This window comes from Eucyclogobius newberryi, unplaced genomic scaffold (assembly GCF_026437365.1).
Source record: "Eucyclogobius newberryi isolate DKJ021-1_F unplaced genomic scaffold, fEucNew1.0.hap1 SCAF_15, whole genome shotgun sequence".
NCBI lineage: Eukaryota > Metazoa > Chordata > Actinopteri > Gobiiformes > Gobiidae > Eucyclogobius > Eucyclogobius newberryi.
In genome coordinates, this window is record NW_027315779.1 from 9,640,322 (window position 1) to 9,661,288 (window position 20,967).

Genomic DNA, 20,967 nt, shown 5'->3' on the forward strand with positions numbered 1-20,967 from the left:
TCTCTACTTCATGTTTGCACGCTATTAACCCTGCTGCTTTTAAAACCTTACAATGCCTTTGTAAAGCCTTTCTCTTTAATGTGGTCCTGTGCAAAAGACCGCAAAAAGAAAAAGAGCTTGTACGTCGTCGATAGCAGATGAGTGCTGTTGACAATTTAAAGGGGCATTGTGTCTTGACTTTTCAGTTTCCTTCTAAATATCGTTGCCTTCTCTGGGCGGCGAGGTTAATGGTTCATGTTGGAACACTGATTTTCTGCACTTATCAACAATAAGTTAATACTCCTCCAGTGTGAAGAGGATAAAATAAAAATGAATACCAAATGCAATAAATAAATAAATACATCATTAAATAAATGAAAAAATAAAATAAATCAAATACATAAATAAACTAAACTTAACTTAAATAAATCATTTTAAAAATAAATAAACAAAATACAAAATAAAATAAACTTAAATAGATAAACTAAACTAAACTCAACTAAATAAATAAATACATAAATAATTAGAACAATTACAATAAATTTAATTTAATTTAATAACGTACAGCGTCATCTGCTTTTTTCCGTACCATTCTACAGGTTCAACGCCATAATGTGAAACCTATAACATAAACACATCACTTTCTTTTGTTCACAGAGCATGAGGATGGTTTTCAGTTCAACTCCAAGCCAGTCTTGCAGAGAAGGGTCGAACCCACAACCTCCTCGCTGAGAGGCAGGAGACATAACCAGTGCAACAACGCGCACACTCACTCCTCAGACTTGCGGCCTGCCCTGGGATCAAAGCCCATGACTGCTTTGACTGTAGTATCCAAAAGTTGTCTACCCACATTCCACTGTTTTAGGCTGGCAATGTTGATCAGTCATTTCACAGTTGCCAAAGTATCTTTTACATGATATGTATGTACGCAAGGTAACTCACAAGTCATTCAGGTTCCTTGCACTTGTGTCTTTTAATGGGCCGGGGCCAATATGGCAACACAATGATTATGGTAAGAAACAGTTAAAAGCTTATGTGAATGACAGATGTCATTCACATAAGCTTGTCTGAGTGAGTGTTCGGAGAGCCCTTTTTCTCGTCAGATAATGTAATGCAAAGCCTGGAAGTAGCTAAACAAATCCAACATTTTAATATATATTTTTTACATTTGTATTGTTTAGGCCGACATCCATAATACACATGTCTTTAAATCTTCCCCCTCCATCAAGACAAACTCAAAAAGAAACGTACAATCAGACCAAACAAAGGAGCTCGTTGGTCAATGTTTTTCTGTCCTACTCTACATTTCTTTCCTTTTTCCTTGAAAGCCGCCAGTTTTATTTTGATATGACAAACCATGTGTGTCCCTGATTAGCTAATCCACCTGTCAATCACGATCATCTGAACTCAACTGCTGACCGGACTGAAATCGATCCAGGGAAGAAAAAAAAAGTATAATACTAAATAAAAGATGTCTGCGTCCGTCAGAGGAAAACTTCATTATACTCAGGTGTTTATGATAATTATGATGATTATGATTAGTATTATTATGTTTTTTGACGTAACAACTTTTGTACTAAAATTAAAAAGGATCTGATAAAGGATATTTGCTGAAGTGTTTTGGACTTTTTTTCTTTTCCATTTTTAAACTTGCTCTTCCTAGTATTTGCACCGCTACACATTTTTTACATTTTTTAAACCACACCTTCAAATCTTCTTAGAAGTACAGGATAATAATGATGACGTCCGCTGTCACAGCCAAACTAGCCTGTCTTGTTTCAGTCAGTTCCTTATCCACCTGCACCTTCGATGAAACTTAACAGAGAGGATTAAACTACAGGCTACAACTACAGGTAAGAAGACAGGTTAAATATGTAATACTTATTGTTTAAATGCAGTAGTATTTGTCAAATAGCTCTGTCAATATATTGTTCAATGTGTAGTTTTCATTATTCTGAAAGTTCCAATTTTATGTATACTAAGGGTGTATTTTGTTATTCAAAAAATACAGTAAGTTTACAACTTGGATCTTATGAAGATACATAAGATAAATAGTTTCAGAGTCAAAAAGTCCTCAAAATCTAATCTTGTCTCTCAATTTTAATATTAGGGTTTCATTTGATTTTTTATTTTTTTTTATATACATGTACTTAGTGAATTACTATTTATTTTTAAGCTTTTGGTAAAGTTTTATACCTGTTTCTGTTATGTTTTTTTTTTTTTTTTTCATTTATTACTGAAGTTGAAAAACTGAAGCGGAAAGTAAAAGTGAATACCAATAATCTGTACCTAATCTATCAGTGGCTTTTACCAACAATTCCATTCACCATTATTGCAGAAAACACCATGTCATCCAAAATGGTCGTCAGCCAGCCTCAGCCGGTGATGCACGTCCTGGGATCAGACGAGTGGAGCTCTCGAATCTGCGACTGCTGCCAGGACGTCCCCGAATGTAAGGCTCATTTGACTCGAGTGAATGAATGACTCAATTCTAAAGCAACTGTGAGCATCTGGGAAAAGCCCTGAGCAAGACCAATGCATTGTCATCATTTGAAATATAACTTTTGTCACAAACCCTGCTCCGTTTAGAACCGTATAGAACAGGGCTTTTCAACTACGTTTTCCCGAGGGCCAGTTATTTCGGAGGGCCGAGACGGAGGTGCACAATACGCCACTGTAATAATATTTTGAGTCACATAAAATATCCCCAAATACTGTTTCAATAAATGTAGTTAATACAATACAATAACTACTGATATATTAGATTTTGTGTGAGAAATAACATACAACATGCTTTGCCAACATTGGACTGAAACCAGAATTAAACCAGGACTAGACTAGTATCAACCAGGTCAGAGCCCGGACTAATCCTGAATCAAAACAGGTCTGACAAGGACTAAACCAAGACCAAACCCGGTCTAAACTAGTGCTAGTACTATTTTTATTTATTTATTTCTAATATTTGGAACATGTGGGCTGGATTGAATCGCTCGGTGGACCTGATGTGTTGAATAGCCCTGGTATAGAAGTAACCACTGAGCAACAGGTCCATGTTTGGATCAGAACGTGGAAAGGTTTGATGTGTGAATAAATGAGTGAGTATGTGGTCAAAAGGACAAGAGACTCAACTAAACTAACCTCTCCTGCTTTTTCAAATGAAGCATGTGCTGTAACTGACTGGAATGAGTAGTTTACAGATAAAAGTAATAATGTTGTCATTGTTTGCAGGTTGTTGCGCTTTCTGGTGCCTCCCCTGTTTTGCCTGTAGAACCTCGAAGAAGTACGGCGAGTGTCTGTGTCTCCCCCTGCTGGACATATTTGGTTTCATCCCTCCGATCGCGATGTCTATGCGAGTTTCTATGAGACAGCGCTACGGCATTAGAGTAAGAACTGCAGCACATGTGGTAGTATTATGGGACTGAATCCTTGTGCAAAATGAGTCAAACATCCCATTCCCACAGGAAAAAAAACAAAACTGGGAGCATTTCCAATGACACAATGAACTGACGTGTCCAGACTTTTTCACTGAGCTGGCCCGATAATCTTGAGGCTTTTTCCTGTATAAATGTGAAAGGCACTGCATTAACACAAGTCACTGTGCAACGTTTTGTAGATACAATGCTATCATTTCACTGACCCCATGACGTGCTCTGTGTTTCAGGGGAACATGTGTCGTGACTGTTTGTTCACGTTCTTCTGCTACTCCTGCAGCTGGTGTCAAATGTCACGGGAGATGAAAAGTAGGCAGATCCCCATCGTTTTGGTCAACAGCAACTACAGATGACTATAACATAAAGACAACGCATGATCATCTTTCTTCCCAAGTTGTTTTTACAAATTGAGCTTTATTTATGACGTATAATGAATGCGACGTTCCCTGTGACTGAAGGATTTAGGGAAACAGATCAACTTTGATGAAGATGCTTTGAAATTACTAGGAATTTTTATTCACTAGTAATTTCATGATTTGATATATAATATAAAAAATGAATACATTTTGTTTAGTGTCTTCCTCTGGGTTTAAATATTATACTCTAAAAAAAATGTTTACATGAAGGATTACTACATAATAATCATACTAATAAGCTTCTGCAATATTAAAATATTTATTTCCATCCAGTGTGTCATTTTTCCTCACACAGATCTTCAATGTGTCATTATAAAGCCTAAAGAATAAAGTCAAACATGGACGGACAAAAAGCAGTTTCACAAACAATTTCAGAATGTACTCGTTTGGTCCTCAATGCAATATTGAGGAAATGTTCGCGCGGGGCGAAAGCGCGAGCGAGAGCCATCATCGCCTCTAGCGCGACTTTACTTGTCCATGGTTTCTTCTTCTGCAGATCTAAGCCAGAAGTTGAATCAGGGATATTTTAACAGGGAAGAGGAAGTCACGACCGTCAAATTTATAAGGGGAACACATAGCGAAGAAGTAGGGCTGGAGGACACTGACAGCACAATAAAACAAATACCAGATATGTTGAACACAATATTAAACAAAAATAACAAAGATTTTGTGCAATTATACTGCAATTATATATAGACTGGTTACATATGACTAAGCTTTTAAAAATAAACAGAAAATGATTTTCTTTCTTCAAAAAACACGCAGTGCTGCTGTGTTTAGGGATCATCTCTCCACTTTTTAAACGTACTTTACGGAGTTTTCCAAAGTTGTAACAATATCACGGTGTACGCCTCATTATAAACATTGCATTACAAGTTTGTAATGTTCTTTAATTTGGTGATCATAAGCTTCAACAACCAATTATTTTTTTGTGTAATTTTGTCCTTTATATTCTAATTGCATAAGTGAACGGGAATAGTCTCTGAAACTAACCCTAACCCAAAATGAAAATTGTACATTAAAGATAAAAGTGTAGGTGGCTTGGGAGCTATTATTCTATAAATCAAATTTGCTATAATTTTCATTAAGAACACCTCCCTGGCCATTCCCCCCCTTGGGTGGGGGACATCAAACTATGGAGAAGGCGGATGGGGAGGGCACGTAAAGGCCCTTACAAACTCTTATATGGTGATGTTACTGCAAAACATAAACTGGGCATAATGGCCTATAAAATGCTGTACAAACTGATAATAGAGACACTTTATGGGAACTTAATCAGTAGCTGAAAATCAATTCATTCAAGTGCTTAGTTTTTTTTTTACTATTGAATAAACACAATTTTGATTGTTTCGTTTTATTTAGCAAAACCCTACACACAATTAGCAAAACACCTTAGCTCCTTTGCAAAATGAACCACTCTTGTAAAAACTATTCACTAATTTATCAAAACCATATTTTTTACCATATGAAACACACACATTGCATATGACTTAACTATGTTTGCACCAATTACTTTTGGCTAATCCTGCTTCTAAGTGCACAGAGTCGTATGGGTGAAGTACACAGTGAATTTGCAAAACATGGCTCGGATTTGCACAACTGGAAATGCTCACACTTTTTGCAAAACAATACACACAGTGAACATTAAATACACTTGTATGCATCACAGACAGACACCACACAGGACACAAGACTAATGCTGTTTTCCATATACTCAATGCAACATGGCGGGAAAAAAAATATTTCCCAGATTTCATGAACACAACATTTTATAAAAAGAACCCCCCCAAACTCCTCCTTGAAGTCTTCCTCTACCTCTGGCAGGGCCTCTGCGTCCTTCTCCGATTCACTTCTCATCCTCACTCTTCCTTCCATTGTGGCTCAGTGTGGAGAACACACCTGCGGCATTTTGTATAGTGTTTGAGCTCGGTTGGGGTCTACAATTTAGCGATCTTCGTGTTTGCGCAACTGATGACAGTGTTCTGAAGCTGAATCTAACCTACTCCAAACTCACATTCCGACAAATGCATCTTGAGGCAGTTTTTATTCATTGTGGGTGCCTCTTAAAAGAGCCGTAGTTGTTTCCAGTCAGGAGTCATTTAACCTGCGAAGACATACAAAAAGTGCTGCTCAGCGGTCTTTATCCTGCTTTTGCGGACGTTAGTGAAGAGTGTCTGTGGGCGGGGCCGTTCTTCCACCAATAGGAACGTGCTCATGTATATATGCACAGTTCACAGCATACGTTAACTTCACATTAAATTATGCTAAACTGTTTATGACTAAGTTTTTAAAGATACAAAAAACATGCACTGGCGTTTTTATTTAGGGCTCATCGCTCCACTTTTTAAATGTGCTTTACAGAGTGGTTACAATAGCACAGTGTAAGCCTCATTATAAACGTACATATATAGATGGCCATACATAAAATATGCACAAGTTATTAAGAGTTTGCCATGTTCTTTAGTTTGGTGATCATATGCTTTAACAGTCGATTACCCTCGGACATTTGAATAAGTTAAACGGGATTAAAGTCTCGATGCATTTTCTCTACTTGCGCCCATAGGTAAGTTAGAGCCCTCACCCATAGATTCCCAAAAGTGCAGCACACAACATATTGTTCAAACGTATGGGTTAAAACTCCGGCAGATATTGGCGTAGATTAGACAGAAGTTCACCTTTGTCATATGTGGGTGGCCCTGAGAAGGGCCGTTGTTTAAGGGTTGAAGGACACCGTTTACTTGGAGCTGGTGTACTTGGTCACGGCCTTGGTGCCCTCAGACACGGCGTGTTTGGCCAGCTCTCCGGGCAGCAGGAGGCGCACGGCGGTCTGGATCTCCCTGGAGGTGATGGTGGAGCGCTTGTTGTAGTGCGCCAGGCGGGAGGCCTCTCCGCCGATCCTCTCGAAGATGTCGTTGACGAAGGAGTTCATGATGCCCATGGCCTTGGAGGAGATGCCGGTGTCGGGGTGGACCTGCTTCAGCACCTTGTACACGTAGATGGCGTAGCTCTCCTTCCTGGACTTTCTCCTCTTCTTGCCGCCTTTCCCGGCGGTCTTGGTCACGGCTTTCTTGGAGCCCTTCTTGGGCGCGGCCTTGGCGGGTTCAGGCATCGTGTGCTGTTCTGAAGACAGACGAACGAATAATTCCGCCCACACCGCCCGCGTTTTTAAGGCAAGGTTCATGCAGATAAGCTGTGCTGTTTCTCAAAGCTGATTGGTCGAATTATGAATAATTTTCCCTTCACATTGCATTACAGTTTTTTTACGATTGAATAAACACAATTTTGATTGTTTTGTTTTATTTAGCAAAACCCTACACATAATTAGCACAACCACAAACCCAATTGTAATATAAAATATTAGAAAGCAAACATGTACAGTGAGTAAAAATCAAACAATAGGCCAAATGTGTTGTAGAGAGAGCAGACAATAATGTTGCTATCAACAAAATCAGATAATTACCTCAGTGTCTGTTAATTTGTATGTTGACATAATTTCCTTCGCCTTCTCTGGTATTTGTTAACTTGACAGCTGTCTGTTTAGTGGAGAATACGAGTCTGACAGTGACTTTGGTAGTGGTTGTTGTACTAACTTGGGAATGTACTTGTCAGCATAACCCGGTAGCAATGACATGCAAACTGCCCCAGCACTGTGCAGGGCGTCATATAACTCTTTCATGTCAGGAGACGAAGCTAGAGTTGATGTCCTCTAATGTATTTGCAAACTTATTGTCGCAGTAGAAATATGATTTCAGTAGCGTAGTGTTGACAGGAGGTTGAATTGAAATTGCTTACTTTGCTAGTGATCACGTATGGGCATGTTGATGAAGACAGTGTTGCTACGCAAGTAGATACAGAAGTAGAAGAACAGATAACTTATAGAAAGCTTCAAAAAAACACTTTATATAAAAACTCTTATAGACAAAACCTCTCATATTCTTAATAAGGAATATAAAGAAAAAATAAAATTTACAAATTCTTAATCCAGTTTCAACATGGCAGAAATGTAGGAATTTAAGCATGCCCTTTTTGATATATATTGTTACTAATATCATTATTCATTGTATGTTTCACCTTGATGCCAAAGCATTTCTCAGTTTGTGAATTCTGTTAATTGACGAACCCCTTTCTGATTCAGCGCTAACAAAATGTTTGATTTATTTTCTGATAAAGTAAATGCATTTCTAAAGCAGTTAATCTCATCATTGATGGGAAGTTATTGTGTCCTAAGCAAATCTAACTTAAACAAAAAACAACATATTTGCAAACAATACAATTAACAGTCACAGTTCTTTCACAACTGTGCTTTTAGGATCTACAAACTGCATATTTTATTATAAATGGGAGCTTTGTCGGTGACTTAAATTAGCAGTTAACTGACCATCAGTGACCAAATACACCAAAAGAGAGAGAAGGCAATGTGCAATTTAACTGGATTTGGACATTTTTTTCTTCTGGATATAGCCAAACGAGCAAAACAAGACTCAGGAGTAAATTTTAAAAGGGTATAAGATAAGATCATCCTTTATTACTCCACACAGTGTTACAACGCACAAGTAGGTACATAAGTAAAGAGAACAGATAATTTATGGCAGATAGTTATTTTTTTTTTTTTAAACACTCTTAATAGAGGAGCTCTTACAAAAGAGAACTTTAATAAAAAAAAATAACACTCTTATTTACAGCAGATGTATGGACAGGGAATATTGCACCAATATGATTGACATTATGTCAGAGTATTGCACATGATTAAGTCGGTATTGTTCAGGGCTTACACTGTTTGTTGTAGAGTCTGACAGCAGCAAGGGTGGATCAGTCTGTCACTGAAGCTGCTCTCCAGAGCGGACAGTCTCCTGCAGGGGACGACACTCATGGTCCAGCATAGATGTGAGTTTAGCTAGGACCCTTCTGTCCCCCACCTCCTGCACCGAGTCCAGAGCACAGGACCCATGATTTCAGGCAAAAAAATATATAATCGCCCATATATTGTGAATTTAGAACATTCGTGACATAGAATGAGCTTACATACAAGACAATTGTTTCCTTCTCTGGAGTGGGTAGCTCTTAAAAGAGCCATTGAGTCGTTAGAAAGTCGGGTTTGTCTTTATTCTTTACTTGGCCTTCTCTGTCTTCTTGGACAGGAGCACGGCCTGGATGTTGGGCAGCACGCCTCCCTGGGCGATGGTCACTCCTCCCAGCAGCTTGTTCAGCTCCTCGTCGTTGCGGACGGCCAGCTGAAGGTGGCGGGGGATGATCCTGGTCTTCTTGTTGTCCCTGGCGGCGTTACCGGCCAACTCCAGGATCTCAGCGGTCAGGTACTCGAGCACCGCGGCCAGGTAGACGGGAGCTCCGGCTCCGACGCGCTGGGCGTAGTTACCCTTCCTCAGCAGCCTGTGCACACGGCCCACGGGGAACTGCAGCCCGGCTCTGGAGGAGCGGCTCTTGGCCTTTGCTCTGGTCTTACCGGCGCCTTTTCGCGTTTTTAACCAACTTTATTAAAGTTTCACATGTTTACATAAATGTACAGTGTACACAAAATTTCAGAAATACATATCTATATACAAATACAATTATAAATTCAAGATGTCCCAGGAAAAGGACGTGTTGAGTGTCCTTCGTCTCTTGAGTTCAGTGAATGTGTTTGAACTGTTAATAAAAGTTTGTTGAAAGATACATTTTCTCCGTGTTTTCCATATCTGAATTGTACAGATGGAGATGATGAGCTGAAAGAGTTCTGTTCGCTTTGGGGTGAAGGATTCCTGTAAGTGACCGTACACCACGGAGCAGTAATTCAAGTGGAAATTGAGTCCTATTGTTTTTAGACGGTCCCATATTTCCTTAGTTCTATAACAGTCCATGAGAAGGTGCTCCAGAGTCTCTTCCTCTTCACAATTGGGCATGGGACATATTTTAGTTGTTACATAACAGCTCCACGATACAAAAGCTCGCACAGGGAGTCTGTTCACTGCCATTAGCCACCTTTTGTCTCTGATGCTTTGTTCAGAGCATTTATTTAATCATTTTATTGCATTTATAGATTGATTTTCTTTTAATTGTTTTAAAATCAGCATGTCACCATAAAGTGTTGTTTAACCTCCAAATTAGTTGCTCCTAAACCGCCCACCCTTTTAGCTTTGAATAAAAAATGTCATTTTCCTTAACATGTTTGCATTGCATTTTTTTCCAGATAGACAAACAACTTGCTTAAACTTGTCGTGAGACTCGAGTAATCAACTGCATTGACAAGAGAACAAGATTCTAGTTTAGCCTGTGGCAAAGAGTGGGTCTTATATTATGTAGGTGGCTCTTAAAAGAGCCGTTGTTTGGGGTTCACTAGTGGTCAGTTTAAGCCCTCTCTCCGCGGATGCGTCGGGCCAGCTGGATGTCCTTGGGCATGATGGTCACTCTCTTGGCGTGGATGGCGCACAGGTTGGTGTCCTCGAACAGACCCACCAGGTAGGCTTCGCTGGCCTCCTGCAGAGCCATGACGGCGGAGCTCTGGAAGCGCAGGTCGGTTTTAAAGTCCTGGGCGATCTCCCTGACGAGGCGCTGGAAGGGCAGCTTGCGGATGAGCAGCTCGGTGGACTTCTGGTAGCGGCGGATCTCCCGCAGGGCCACGGTGCCGGGCCTGTAACGGTGAGGCTTCTTGACGCCGCCGGTGGCCGGGGCGCTCTTGCGGGCCGCCTTGGTGGCGAGCTGCTTCCTGGGAGCCTTTCCTCCGGTGGATTTACGCGCTGTCTGCTTCGTTCTGGCCATTTTCCTTGGTCTTGAGTCAGTGTAAAAAAAAAAAACTGAAACTCTTCTCTCTCGGTCAGCGGCAGCGGGTTTTATACAACCAGGGCGAAGCCGATTGGCTGAGCTGGGCTCGCGCTCTGAATTCAAACATTAACCACGCCTCTGTCCCGCGCGCCCCGTGTTCTGTCCCTTTCATTCTATAACTTCATAAATAACGTGATCAGATTTTAGTTTGAGTTTCTTCAAGGCTTTTGAAACTGTAACAGTTCATTTTGAGTTGTCCTGATCAAAAATATTAAAAACTTTGTTCATTAAAAACGTCACCATGCGTCCATGTTTCAGGATCACATAGAATAATATATTGTAGTGATATAAGATAAGCCTTTATTTGTCCCACAATGGGGAAATTTCACTGTTGCAACACAAAGTCGGTACAGAAGTGAAAAATAACAGATGAAAACCACTCTTATAGAAAAGCTCTTATAAGAAAACTCTTAGAAAAACCTCTTATACCATATAATAACAATAGTGACACTCATATTTACAGCTGTTTCATGGACAGAGAATATTGAAAACATAATAATAAAAAATATAAAATACATACTATTTTTATAAATGTATAAAAACGTGAAACTGATGAAATAAAGTAAGACAACGTGCCTATTGCACTGCCTTGTAAAGTACTATTGTATTATAATTCTGTTCTTCTGTGGGTGAGTCTCACAGAAGAACAGTTTTGTGTCAATGTTGTGCTATTTACGTTCGCAGAAATGACCAGCACAATCAAAAAGGAGCAGAGAAGAAAACAAAATCTGCCTCTTTATTGAAAATATAAAAACAACAACAAAACACAAGATGGTTTTGAACACATTTTGTTTAGACAACTTGTTTTACGTTTCACATTTACGACATGCCACACTTCAATGGTTCAGTCTTTTTTTTTCCTTTTCAAATTAATATGATTTTGTTGTTGCTTTAAACTGATAAATATATAGAGATTAGGTGATGTTTTTGAGTGACAATCCAATGAGTCCCAAAGTTTTACCTGAGCCACAGATATTGTCATTGTGGCGCCCCCTGCAATCCCTGTAATTGTGTTCAATGAAAATGGTCTATGGTTTGGAAGTTCTTTTTGGGGTCGATATAAACTGCTAGAGCGCTATTTATTTTCAATTGCTGTGGTGATATGTTCTGTTTTCTGTGGAAGTGCTAAAGATGTAGGTCATTCTTTCCTGAAACCAAACTGACTCCCAGTAATAAACATAATGTGTTTCATTATTACTGCGTGTGTAAAGGTCATTGTGATTCTGGAAGATTGATATTCAAGGGAAGAGCTGCTCTTTAGAGAAAGTGGTGGCTCTTAAAAGAGCCTTTTGAGGGTCGTGGTGGTTGCTGTGACTTTACTTCTTGGCCTTCCTTGCCGGGGCCTTCTTCGCGGGGCTCTTCTTCACTGCCTTGGCGGCCTTCTTGGGCGCAGCTTTCTTGGGGCTCTTGGCGGGCTTCTTGGCTGCCACTTTCTTGGGACTCTTGGCGGGCTTCTTCGCCGCTTTCTTGGCCGGGGACTTGGCCTTCTTGGCGGGGGCCTTCTTCACCACCTTCTTCTTGGGGGAAGCTGCCTTCTTCGCCGCCGCGGGCTTCTTGGCTTTAACGGGGCTCTTCTTCTTCTTCGCTGCGGTCTTGGGCTTGGCCTCCTTCGTGGCCAGTTTGAAGGAGCCGGAGGCCCCCGTGCCCTTGGTCTGGCTCACGGTGCCTGAAGCCACCATCTTCTTCAGAGTGGTGTTGATGCGCTTGTTGGCTTTGGCCACATCGACGCCCTTTGCCGCCAGCGCCTTCTTCACCGCGGCCACGGAAGTGCCCTTGCGCTCCTTGGACTCGGCGATGGCGTCGGTGATCAGCTCCGTGAGGCTGGGGCCCGCGTCCTTCTTCTTGGCCGCGGCCTTCTTCTTGGGGGCCTTGGCTTTGGCCGGAGCCGGGGCTGCTGCGGGAGCGGTCTCTGCCATGATTCGTGTGGGTTAGATCTGTGTCTGGAGCCGGGGCGCGCGCGGAGGATCCTTATAACGGACATGAGAACCGTAGAGACTCAACCCTCTCTGCTGAGCGGCGCCGTCTCCGCTTTGTGTTTTCTCTTGACAGTTTAACCGTCATATTTCGCACACCGCAACAAATTCTGGCCACATATCATACATCTATGTGAAGATAACAACCTCAGCTTCAGATGAATACTATCTTTGTCCGAGGTAATTTGTTTGTATCACATTCTAAGCCTCAAAACCACGTTGGTGTTTGTGCACATTCAACACTGGACGCGGACTTTTTTCACGTTGTGCTTCAAAATTTGATTAAACCGGTTCTAAGTTGTTGGTGTTGACGGTGTTTTGGTAAATAGACATATCTATGCATAATCTGGAGTTAAAAACTGCGTGTCTGTACATTGCGTTTAGTTGAAATTGCGGTCTTTGTCAGCTGCAGTAAACACACGTCGTGCGGGTCAGACTTTCATTCATCTCTGCTTAATGTCCCTCACTACGAGGAAAGCTTAACACTTGAACGCGTTTGTGGTTCATCTTGATAGTTTTAAGTGGTCGAATGAGTCTTTTGCCGATATTCATTTGTGCAGTGATTTATCTAAACGGGTTTTAGTCTGATCATAGTAGTAGTAGCACAGCACTAATAGTAGAATAATGCTGTGGGTTGCTCCTTACTCCTCACTTGGCATGGGTCATTTGTCGTGTAGATTTTTCACTCGTTAGTTCAGTTGGCAGAGTTAAATCTTATTTTTCTATATGTATTTGGAATTATAATTCTCGACAGTGACTAGGAAACTGATTCCACAAATAAAGATTAGTTTAGTAAAGCCATGACCTACACAACTGCGTGTCTCCTCTAAACAAGTGTCTAAAATGATTAATTCAATGTCAAATGGGTAGATAAGATGTTCATTTTAGTCTAATGTATACCATTTTCCACAGCCTGACACCCCCACCTTCAAGAGAAGATGAGCCTTGATTGTCGCCCGTGGGAGAAATTTGTCCTGGGACAGAAAACAGAAAAGTTGAGATGGTGTGATGAGTCATGTCCAGAGCCTCCTCCCAGAAGAACTTCAGATCCTCCACATCTGGACAGGAGCTTCTCTGTCAAAGCAGCATGGAACTCCTCACCTCCATCTCTGAGGGAGTGGTGCATTCGGGGACATTTTAAAGGCGTAATGGACGATTTTTTGGCGCCAAATCTGAGTCTCATTTCCTCGTGGCTTTGACTGCCCATTAGTCCTGCCACGTATCAATCATAGGATGCACTTACTGCTCACCTGCTGCCTCGTTCTGGCTTGTCCCCAGGAGAGCAGCACGTTTCCCTGTGTCTAAGCGCATGGATCATAATATAGTTCCCTCAGTGTACAGGACAAAATTAAGATAAGACAAGATAATCCTTTATTAAAACAGTTCGTAGATTTCCGTCTCTTCTGAGCCAGCTCGGAAACGAGATGCGATCTGTCGCGCAAATAAACGTGCACGGGGGCGAGTGGGCATGCGCACTTCCACTTGAGTTCTCAAATCGGCAAAAATCGTCCATTATGCCTTTAAATTCAACCAGAAGAAGCTGCTTAGACATAATCAGCTGTGTTTGTCAGAATGATGGAAATTGGAAATATTTACAATTGTATTTGCTTTTCATGCAAGGTGCTCCCTCTGCTGGTAATTGGTTGTTGGTTGGTGGCCGTGGCTACAGAGCGGCGGCAAGGTCAAATAGCCCAGCAGTTTCAGGAGCCGTGGCACGGCCATATAGCCAGATGAACGCCCAGGTACTTGTATGAGTCCACTTTCTCAATGTCACTTCCCTGGATGTTCACTGGTGAGGGGGCAGTGGGGTGGCGTCTGCGGAAGTCCACCACCATCTCCTTGGTCTTTCCCGTTTTAATGAGGTGGTTCCGCTGACACCAGTCCACAAAGTCCTGCGCCAGTCCTCTGTACTCTGCCATCATCGGACTCATCACAGACGACGATGATGCGGAATCGTCACGAGAACTTCAGACACGACACGGACAGCTGTGTCCTGCAGAAGTATGCAGTGTAGACGGTGAAGAGAAAGGGCGCCCCCACACTGCAGGTCCGAGTGTCGGACACAGTCCCTGGCCCCGGCCCTACTCAGCTTCAGAGGCTTTAACAAGCAGTATATTTTACTTTTTTGTGTTGCACCTGCTTTAAAATGTATAATCCATGTGACGGTTACAACAATCGGAACACTGTATTCTGAATAATTTAAACCTGTACATTATAGTCCTCTTCGTTATGCATTCTTCAATTGTGAAACAAAGCATTATATTAGGAATTATTTCAATAAATTAACAGTACTTACTACTTCTTACCACCAAATTAAAGAGTAACTGTATTCTGGTACACATTACAATGAAAACATTTAAATATTCTGAATAAATTCATTTTTACTTATCACTTTATTTTTCATCTCTTATTATTTATGTTCATTTTATAATCATGTGCCTGCCATGCTGTAACGTAGTCTTCATGTAATATCGATTTAAAAGTCATGACCATTTATTTAATCTAGTTTTTTTTAATCGAAAACAGTATAATAACAGTCAGATAATACAACACACTGTTCCAAAATAGTCAACAGACACTTGACTCTGGACTTTTGGATGTCTTTGTACAACAGTCTGCAACTGTACAAGTGCCATGTAGTTGTTGTTTTTTTATAAAGAAAATCAAATGTTTAATAGTGAAATCAATGAATGATTTGTTTCAAGACGACAGGAACTTTTGTGCAGCTTTGCAGTAACATGAACCCGTCCCAAAACGTCGAAGCAGGTCTGTGGATTTTTGTTTCAGAGCCTCGGAGACGACGGCAGACGATCGACCCACAAGGAGCAGAACCAGGCAGCACTCGAGCACATCAGGACGAGGAAAGCACTGAGGAGAAAAGTCCACAGAAGGGTTAGGAAGCTCTGTTTTTCAGTACAAATCGTGCATAATAAATGACTGTTTACACACAACTTTCTCCCCCCTACCCCCTCGTTTGAACAACGCAAACATAATTTCTTTGCCCTAAATCAGGCATTCCCTCGTCAGGACGTCAGTTAGCGCTCCATCTACTGGCAGCCGAGGGAATTAACATGGGGGAAAGTGAGTTCTCCGGTGCCGATTTTGTTTAAAGTTTCACACATTTGTAACTTTGTCAGAGTGTTTGTGTGTAATACGTCTTTGGGGATGTTACAGAAGAGAACAAATCCTGTGTTTTGAGACTTTTTGTTGTTACAGCCCACAGTGAACATGCAGCTTTTGTCCTCAAGATGGCAGTAGATTGTGTTGCGCCAGTTCAGACACATGACTACCATACTTTTCGGACTATACAGCGCTCCTGAATAAAAGCAGCGGACACACAATTTACGACTAAAATATACATATATATCCATATACCCATATGCACCTGATAACCACAGGTGCCCACGTTGTAAAATTAGATATTTACCCATAAATATATTCAATGGTAGTTCAACTGAATTCAATTTATTTTTTGTAACACCAAAATTCATAACGGCAGTTGCGACCGTGAAAAACAGATTAAACAATGTTCATTGGGACTTGGCAATGTCCCAGTGTCCCTTCTCGGCCAGGAAAAACTACAAAACCTCCTTGGGTAAAAGATGGCAACGTTTCAGTGATGCAGGGATCAGGTCTGACCAAGAAAGCCTCATTTCAATGCTGCAGGTTCTAACTGCAGAACCGTATATCACATTTCCACGCTCCGTGTGTCTTTGCGCTACGCACGTCTAGATTCACTTCCTCATTAGTAGAGCTGGGTTTCGATTCAAATTTCAAGAATTGATTCCATTCCGATATTTACGTTTCAAAATCGTTTTTTTCCGATTTCTCAGATTCGTTCCGATTTTGATCTGATTTCCGATTCGATCCGATTTTGATTCGATCCGGGGGTTAATGTTATTAAAAATGAAAAATGTATTTGAACCGTTTCCTTCACTTCATGACTGTGATCTTTGCACGTACGAATCGATAATCGGTAAAATTGGAAAATCGATTATTTCAACCCAGCTCTACTCATTAGACTAATTTCTCTGTGAATATGAGTCTGATTGTAATAAAAGTGTTCAAAGCCTGGGGAAAAAGTAGCGGCTTAAAGTCTGTAAAGTACAGTATATGAAAACTATTCAGGAAAGATCCTTTTTTGTACTTTCAAAAAGAAAAAAAAAATTAAAATGAGAAATTAAGTTTTTGTATTAAATAGAATCTATAAACTTGATCTTTGTTTTGGTGCATGAAATTCCTTCCCCATTTCGTTAGGTGAGAGTATATTACAAGTGTGAAACGGACTTGTACCTGGACTGAATCTGGCAGCTCTGACAGTTGTTTCTGACACTGGGACAACTTCATGGACAAAGACAGGAACGTTTCAGGCTCCTCGCTACAACACAAAATGTTAAACATGCAAACTTTAAACAATATTACAGACTAACCCATCCAAAACACAGAACGTTATGAATGTACCAAGTATTCTCAATCAAGTGAAAAAAAATAAATTGAATCCCTGGCAATTTGCGATGTTAAAATAGAGGTGCAGAAATGTCACTTCTAGACTCGTTTTTTTATAACCCATTCGCAGTTTTTGCTATGCTTGAACCTCAATGACACATTTACCGGCACATTTCAGGACAAGCTGATGCTTTGGTTCTACAGAAGGGATGTAGTGGACTAAAAAAAGTGCACCGATGACAACAGCTGTCAAACCTGTGAAGTATCTCCAAGATTTGACAATGTATGGACCCAAAGTGCACCAACAAGACCACAAGACGGGAGATCACGCAGTTGGATAAATTACACAGCAAAACACCAGTAAGCAGTGTCATTTATCTGTGAAAACGCATATCAAACTGAATATAAACCCTTTAAAACGCCCCCAAATAATATAGTTTGGTCGATGAATTACACGGCTAGTTAATCCTCTCACCCATCTGCGGCTGCTTCCCGTCCGTGTGTCGGTGCCGTGACTCCGTCCGGCCCTCCGTCATCTCCTTCGGGCCCCTGGGTTCGATGCTTCGTCACCAGAGCGGTCAGTTTGTCCTGGATCTCGCTCACGTTCCTCTGCACGGCTTGAGCGGCGGCCGACGACTCGCACAGCAGCAGGTCCAGACCCAGATCTGGCCCGGGTCCGTTCTCCTGATCCTCGCCCGCCACCGCGCCGCTCGGGACAGTCCGGTCCCCGTTCACCGCGGAGACGCTCCACCAGAGCTCGTAGAGTCGGAGGTAGCGGAGGAAAGATTGTAAACTCAAGGCAGCGGCGGATGATGCGCCTGGAGACGTCTCACTCGAAAAAACACCAACGTCTCCTGGAGATGAGACTTAACTTTATTAACCCCAGAAGGGCAGATCAAAGACATTGCATTTGAGTCGTACGTACAAAGAAAATAATTTGCATGTCGAGTACCACTAGGTCTAATCCAGGACTAAACCAGGAACACTGGGCTCCAAAAATATATGAGAGCACTTTTATTTTGTCGATTTAATGCTTAGAGGGTTTAAAAAGTAGTTTGAAGTTCATGCTGAATTTACACAAAACAGATGGTGTGATGGCACTTCCTGTACTTTCCTCCACAAATTGCTTCTTCGTTGACGTAAAACTATAATTTATATTTACAACAGGTACAAATACACCAAATAAACTCAAAACTTGTCATACGCACTTGAATTAAGGCTGAACCAGGTTTTAACTAGTTAAAAAACGACTGATTGAATGTACTCCGGGAAGAGCAAAAGCGTGAATAAAAAGTGCTCTAAAATGAGTCATTGTTGGTCGACTAAAATCATTGTTGGTCGACTAAAATCATTGTTGGTCGACTACAAAAAGCTCCACATCAGAAGTTTTGTTGTGGGACAATTATTGCGTTTTTGTTTGAGATCACTCGTTTGTCTCAGGACCCTGACGCGACTTGAGCAAAGTGGACATTAACCCGCCGTGGCTCGTGCGAAGGACGCGGTTCTGTCCCACCGGAGACGCTCCCGAATGTGAATGTTTCTGCTGTGACAGTCGTGCATCTCCATCCGGACAAAAAGACGGGACGCGTCGAGTTCAGGCAGACGCACTTCATCGGGAAACTAAACTTATTCTCCATTTTGAAGACGTTTCCCGTTGAACGCATTTTAAGTATGAATGAATTCAAGTCGGGTCCCAAAGAACGGATTGTTCTGTAGGCGGCGGTAACTTAGCAGTAGCATGTAGCACGTCTTCATGTTTGGTAAAGTCTGCGTTTTCTCTTGTGATGAACAGTGTGTGTGTGTGTGTGTGGGGGGGGTTTGTTGCTTTGCGTCGTTGAGCTTGTGTAGGACAGGCTGGTCTTTAGTTCTATTTTAGTCACGATTCTGTCCCGATTGTGCTCGTACTTTAAAAACGCAACGATCTGAAGCGGTTGTTTGTACAAATGCACTTGCACATTGATTTTCACGCACTGTACACACAAAAACTCCCGCTGCCGACTGAATGAACTCGCACATGAACCACCGACGATCGAGTAAATGTGAACGTTCATATCCGACGGCAAAGCGCAGTACCATCAGGGAACAGCAGGTGGCAGAGCTGTGAACACGCCGAGAAATGCCCGGAGTCTTTGGCGCAGGAGACGGTCCACCACAGCTCCTTCATCGTCTGCTCGTCTTCGCCCGAGAGGAAACACAGAACGGCGCGAGTGAGATGCAGCGACGCCGACGACGCCACCTGCAGAAGAACGATTACTGCCCGTTATTTCATCACATCACCGCTTATTTGTGCAGATGTATTATTTTAGCGTTTGATTATTTGTACATTACACCTTTTATTTGTTTGAATATGTCTCAAATATGTTTTTTGTATTAGGAATTCAAATTTTAATCAATTCATATATGCCGGCAAATCATATTTTGCCATTAAATTTGTAAATTGTATATATTTTGCCATTATTATTATTCATTGTTGTATGTTGCACTTGTCGTTCCTGATTTTAAATGTTTCTCTGAACAATACAAATTCAAACACCTTTTTATAACAAGTCTAGAGGACTCCAGTCACCAGATTTCCACCATTATTTAGTCGATAATGTATTTAAAGGCCGTGGCTGGAGAGCGCGGAGCGCAGTTTCAGGAACCGCGGCATTTCCCTTATAGCCCATTATAGCCCATTATAGCCTCATGGCGAACCCTAACCCTAACCTTAACCCGGCGCGGTCTAAAACGGCGCACATGGCAATAACATGGCAGTTTCGGCCGCGCGCCGCGGCACTGCAGACACTCCCTAATATTTAATAATAAAAATATTTTTCTCTTCTAATAAAATAATCGTTAGTTACAGCTTGACTTTGAGAAATAATTGCAAAGTAACGATTATTGATCCTCAAACAGCTTAGTCATGAATAATCGCATTACTTGTAGTCTACAAACAATTACAATAACTGCAACAATTTCCGCCAGACATTATTAACAAAAACATGTTGGCGTTTTCTACCAGTTTAAGTGGAACATTGGCCTTCGGTTGTGGACTCTCTGCAGACTTCAGTTCTTGTAGTAAACTTTTGACACTCCGAGTTCCCTCCGACGTGCAGGAAACTCCAAACTTCTCCTCCCAGACTCGCTCCAGTCGTCGCTGGAAGGCGGTTTGACCGTCGCTGGGCTCCCACAGGTTGCTGCATGAAGACGCCGGGGAAACTCCTGATTCAGAGAAAAACTGGGACAAAAACTCAGCCACAGAGAAGTGAAGTCGGTGAACCTGCCAAACAAGAAACAAATGCAATTTACATTTCAACCGTCTTCATTTCGTTTATGGTTCAAGTCAGTGATTATTGGGTGTACAAGAAACAAAAACTCAGTTAAAAAGAACACATATGACCTCTTCTGACCCTGTTCTCACTCTGTTCCACACAGACTCTGCTGGAGCACATTTAGCTTCGTTCACAGTTTGATAAAGTCCTCTCCCCTCCGAGCCTCAGAAACACTCCGTTCTGAATCTCCTCCGTAACTGACCTTTTCTCCATCTGTGACTATGATAATCTTCTGCTGTTTTTAACTCCATAAATCATCTCCAGACTCTCTGTCTCATCACCATCAGTACAACTGCTGCTGAGACCAGGAAGTTAAACTGTTCCCTCTGCAGCCAGTAGATGGCCCCAAAGGTCAGTTAGTCCCGTGGGAAACGGCAGAGATCCAAATATAATGTTGTGTGTTGTTTTTTTAGTTATAAAACATGAGATGCCATACACAAGGTACAAGAGCATGTTTAAAGGCTGAGAACAACAACAAAAAGTGCTGAAAATTTGTCCTCTAATGTTTCTGCACAAATTGAATAAAAGTGATGAGTTTTTTTGTTTTTTTTCCTCCACTATATTATCAAAAATTACTGCCATTATTCAAATACTC

The 20,967-nt window shown here is 41.5% G+C and overlaps 6 protein-coding genes across 6 annotated transcripts in view; 1 reads left to right on the forward strand and 5 right to left on the reverse strand.

Moving 5' to 3' along the window:
- Positions 1-2,311: 2,311 nt before the first annotated feature.
- Positions 2,312-3,787, forward strand: LOC140360664 (cornifelin homolog B-like). The gene is made up of 3 exons (XM_072445989.1): positions 2,312-2,431; positions 3,208-3,362; positions 3,641-3,787. The coding sequence occupies exons 1-3, from the start codon at positions 2,326-2,328 to the stop codon at positions 3,761-3,763; spliced, it is 384 nt and encodes a 127-aa protein (XP_072302090.1). The 5' UTR covers positions 2,312-2,325; the 3' UTR covers positions 3,764-3,787.
- Positions 3,788-6,491: 2,704 nt separating this feature from the next.
- Positions 6,492-6,955, reverse strand: LOC140360668 (histone H2B 1/2). Its single transcript, XM_072445993.1, has one exon. It carries the CDS (start codon positions 6,933-6,935, stop codon positions 6,561-6,563), a length of 375 nt encoding a protein of 124 aa, XP_072302094.1. The 5' UTR covers positions 6,936-6,955; the 3' UTR covers positions 6,492-6,560.
- Positions 6,956-8,934: 1,979 nt separating this feature from the next.
- LOC140360397 (histone H2A-like) lies at positions 8,935-9,723 on the reverse strand. The gene is made up of 2 exons (XM_072445605.1): positions 9,531-9,723; positions 8,935-9,293 (listed from the first exon to the last, which is right to left on the reverse strand). Exons 1-2 carry the CDS (start codon positions 9,721-9,723, stop codon positions 8,935-8,937), a joined length of 552 nt encoding a protein of 183 aa, XP_072301706.1.
- A 363-nt stretch (positions 9,724-10,086) lies between these two features.
- On the reverse strand, positions 10,087-10,579 carry LOC140360324 (histone H3). The gene has a single exon (XM_072445537.1). The coding sequence runs from the start codon at positions 10,577-10,579 to the stop codon at positions 10,169-10,171; it is 411 nt and encodes a 136-aa protein (XP_072301638.1). The 3' UTR covers positions 10,087-10,168.
- Positions 10,580-11,363: 784 nt separating this feature from the next.
- LOC140360662 (histone H1-like) lies at positions 11,364-12,565 on the reverse strand. Its single transcript, XM_072445987.1, has one exon. It carries the CDS (start codon positions 12,556-12,558, stop codon positions 11,959-11,961), a length of 600 nt encoding a protein of 199 aa, XP_072302088.1. The 5' UTR covers positions 12,559-12,565; the 3' UTR covers positions 11,364-11,958.
- A 2,694-nt stretch (positions 12,566-15,259) lies between these two features.
- The window catches only part of gemin5 (gem (nuclear organelle) associated protein 5), a 33,865-nt gene continuing 28,157 nt past the window's right edge, over positions 15,260-20,967 (reverse strand). The window contains exons 24-28 of the mRNA XM_072445979.1: positions 20,060-20,320; positions 19,135-19,297; positions 17,537-17,915; positions 16,909-16,993; positions 15,260-15,483 (exon numbers count right to left, since the gene is read on the reverse strand). Coding sequence (XP_072302080.1) covers positions 15,316-15,483; positions 16,909-16,993; positions 17,537-17,915; positions 19,135-19,297; positions 20,060-20,320 — 1,056 coding nt within the window. The 3' untranslated portion in view covers positions 15,260-15,315. The remainder of the gene's footprint in view (positions 15,484-16,908; positions 16,994-17,536; positions 17,916-19,134; positions 19,298-20,059; positions 20,321-20,967) is intronic.

Excerpts from the sequence above, each read along its gene's own strand:
- LOC140360397 (XM_072445605.1), bottom strand. The coding sequence starts at position 9,723 with ATGCCCAATTGTGAAGAGGAAGAGACTCTGGAGCACCTTCTCATGGAC. Across the intron at positions 9,294-9,530 it reads TCAGCTCATCATCTCCATCT|GCGCCGGTAAGACCAGAGCA; the intron begins GTACAATTCAGA and ends AAACGCGAAAAG.
- LOC140360664 (XM_072445989.1), top strand. The coding sequence starts at position 2,326 with ATGTCATCCAAAATGGTCGTCAGCCAGCCTCAGCCGGTGATGCACGTC. Across the intron at positions 2,432-3,207 it reads CTGCCAGGACGTCCCCGAAT|GTTGTTGCGCTTTCTGGTGC; the intron begins GTAAGGCTCATT and ends CATTGTTTGCAG. Across the intron at positions 3,363-3,640 it reads GACAGCGCTACGGCATTAGA|GGGAACATGTGTCGTGACTG; the intron begins GTAAGAACTGCA and ends TCTGTGTTTCAG.
- LOC140360324 (XM_072445537.1), bottom strand. The coding sequence starts at position 10,579 with ATGGCCAGAACGAAGCAGACAGCGCGTAAATCCACCGGAGGAAAGGCT.
- LOC140360668 (XM_072445993.1), bottom strand. The coding sequence starts at position 6,935 with ATGCCTGAACCCGCCAAGGCCGCGCCCAAGAAGGGCTCCAAGAAAGCC.
- LOC140360662 (XM_072445987.1), bottom strand. The coding sequence starts at position 12,558 with ATGGCAGAGACCGCTCCCGCAGCAGCCCCGGCTCCGGCCAAAGCCAAG.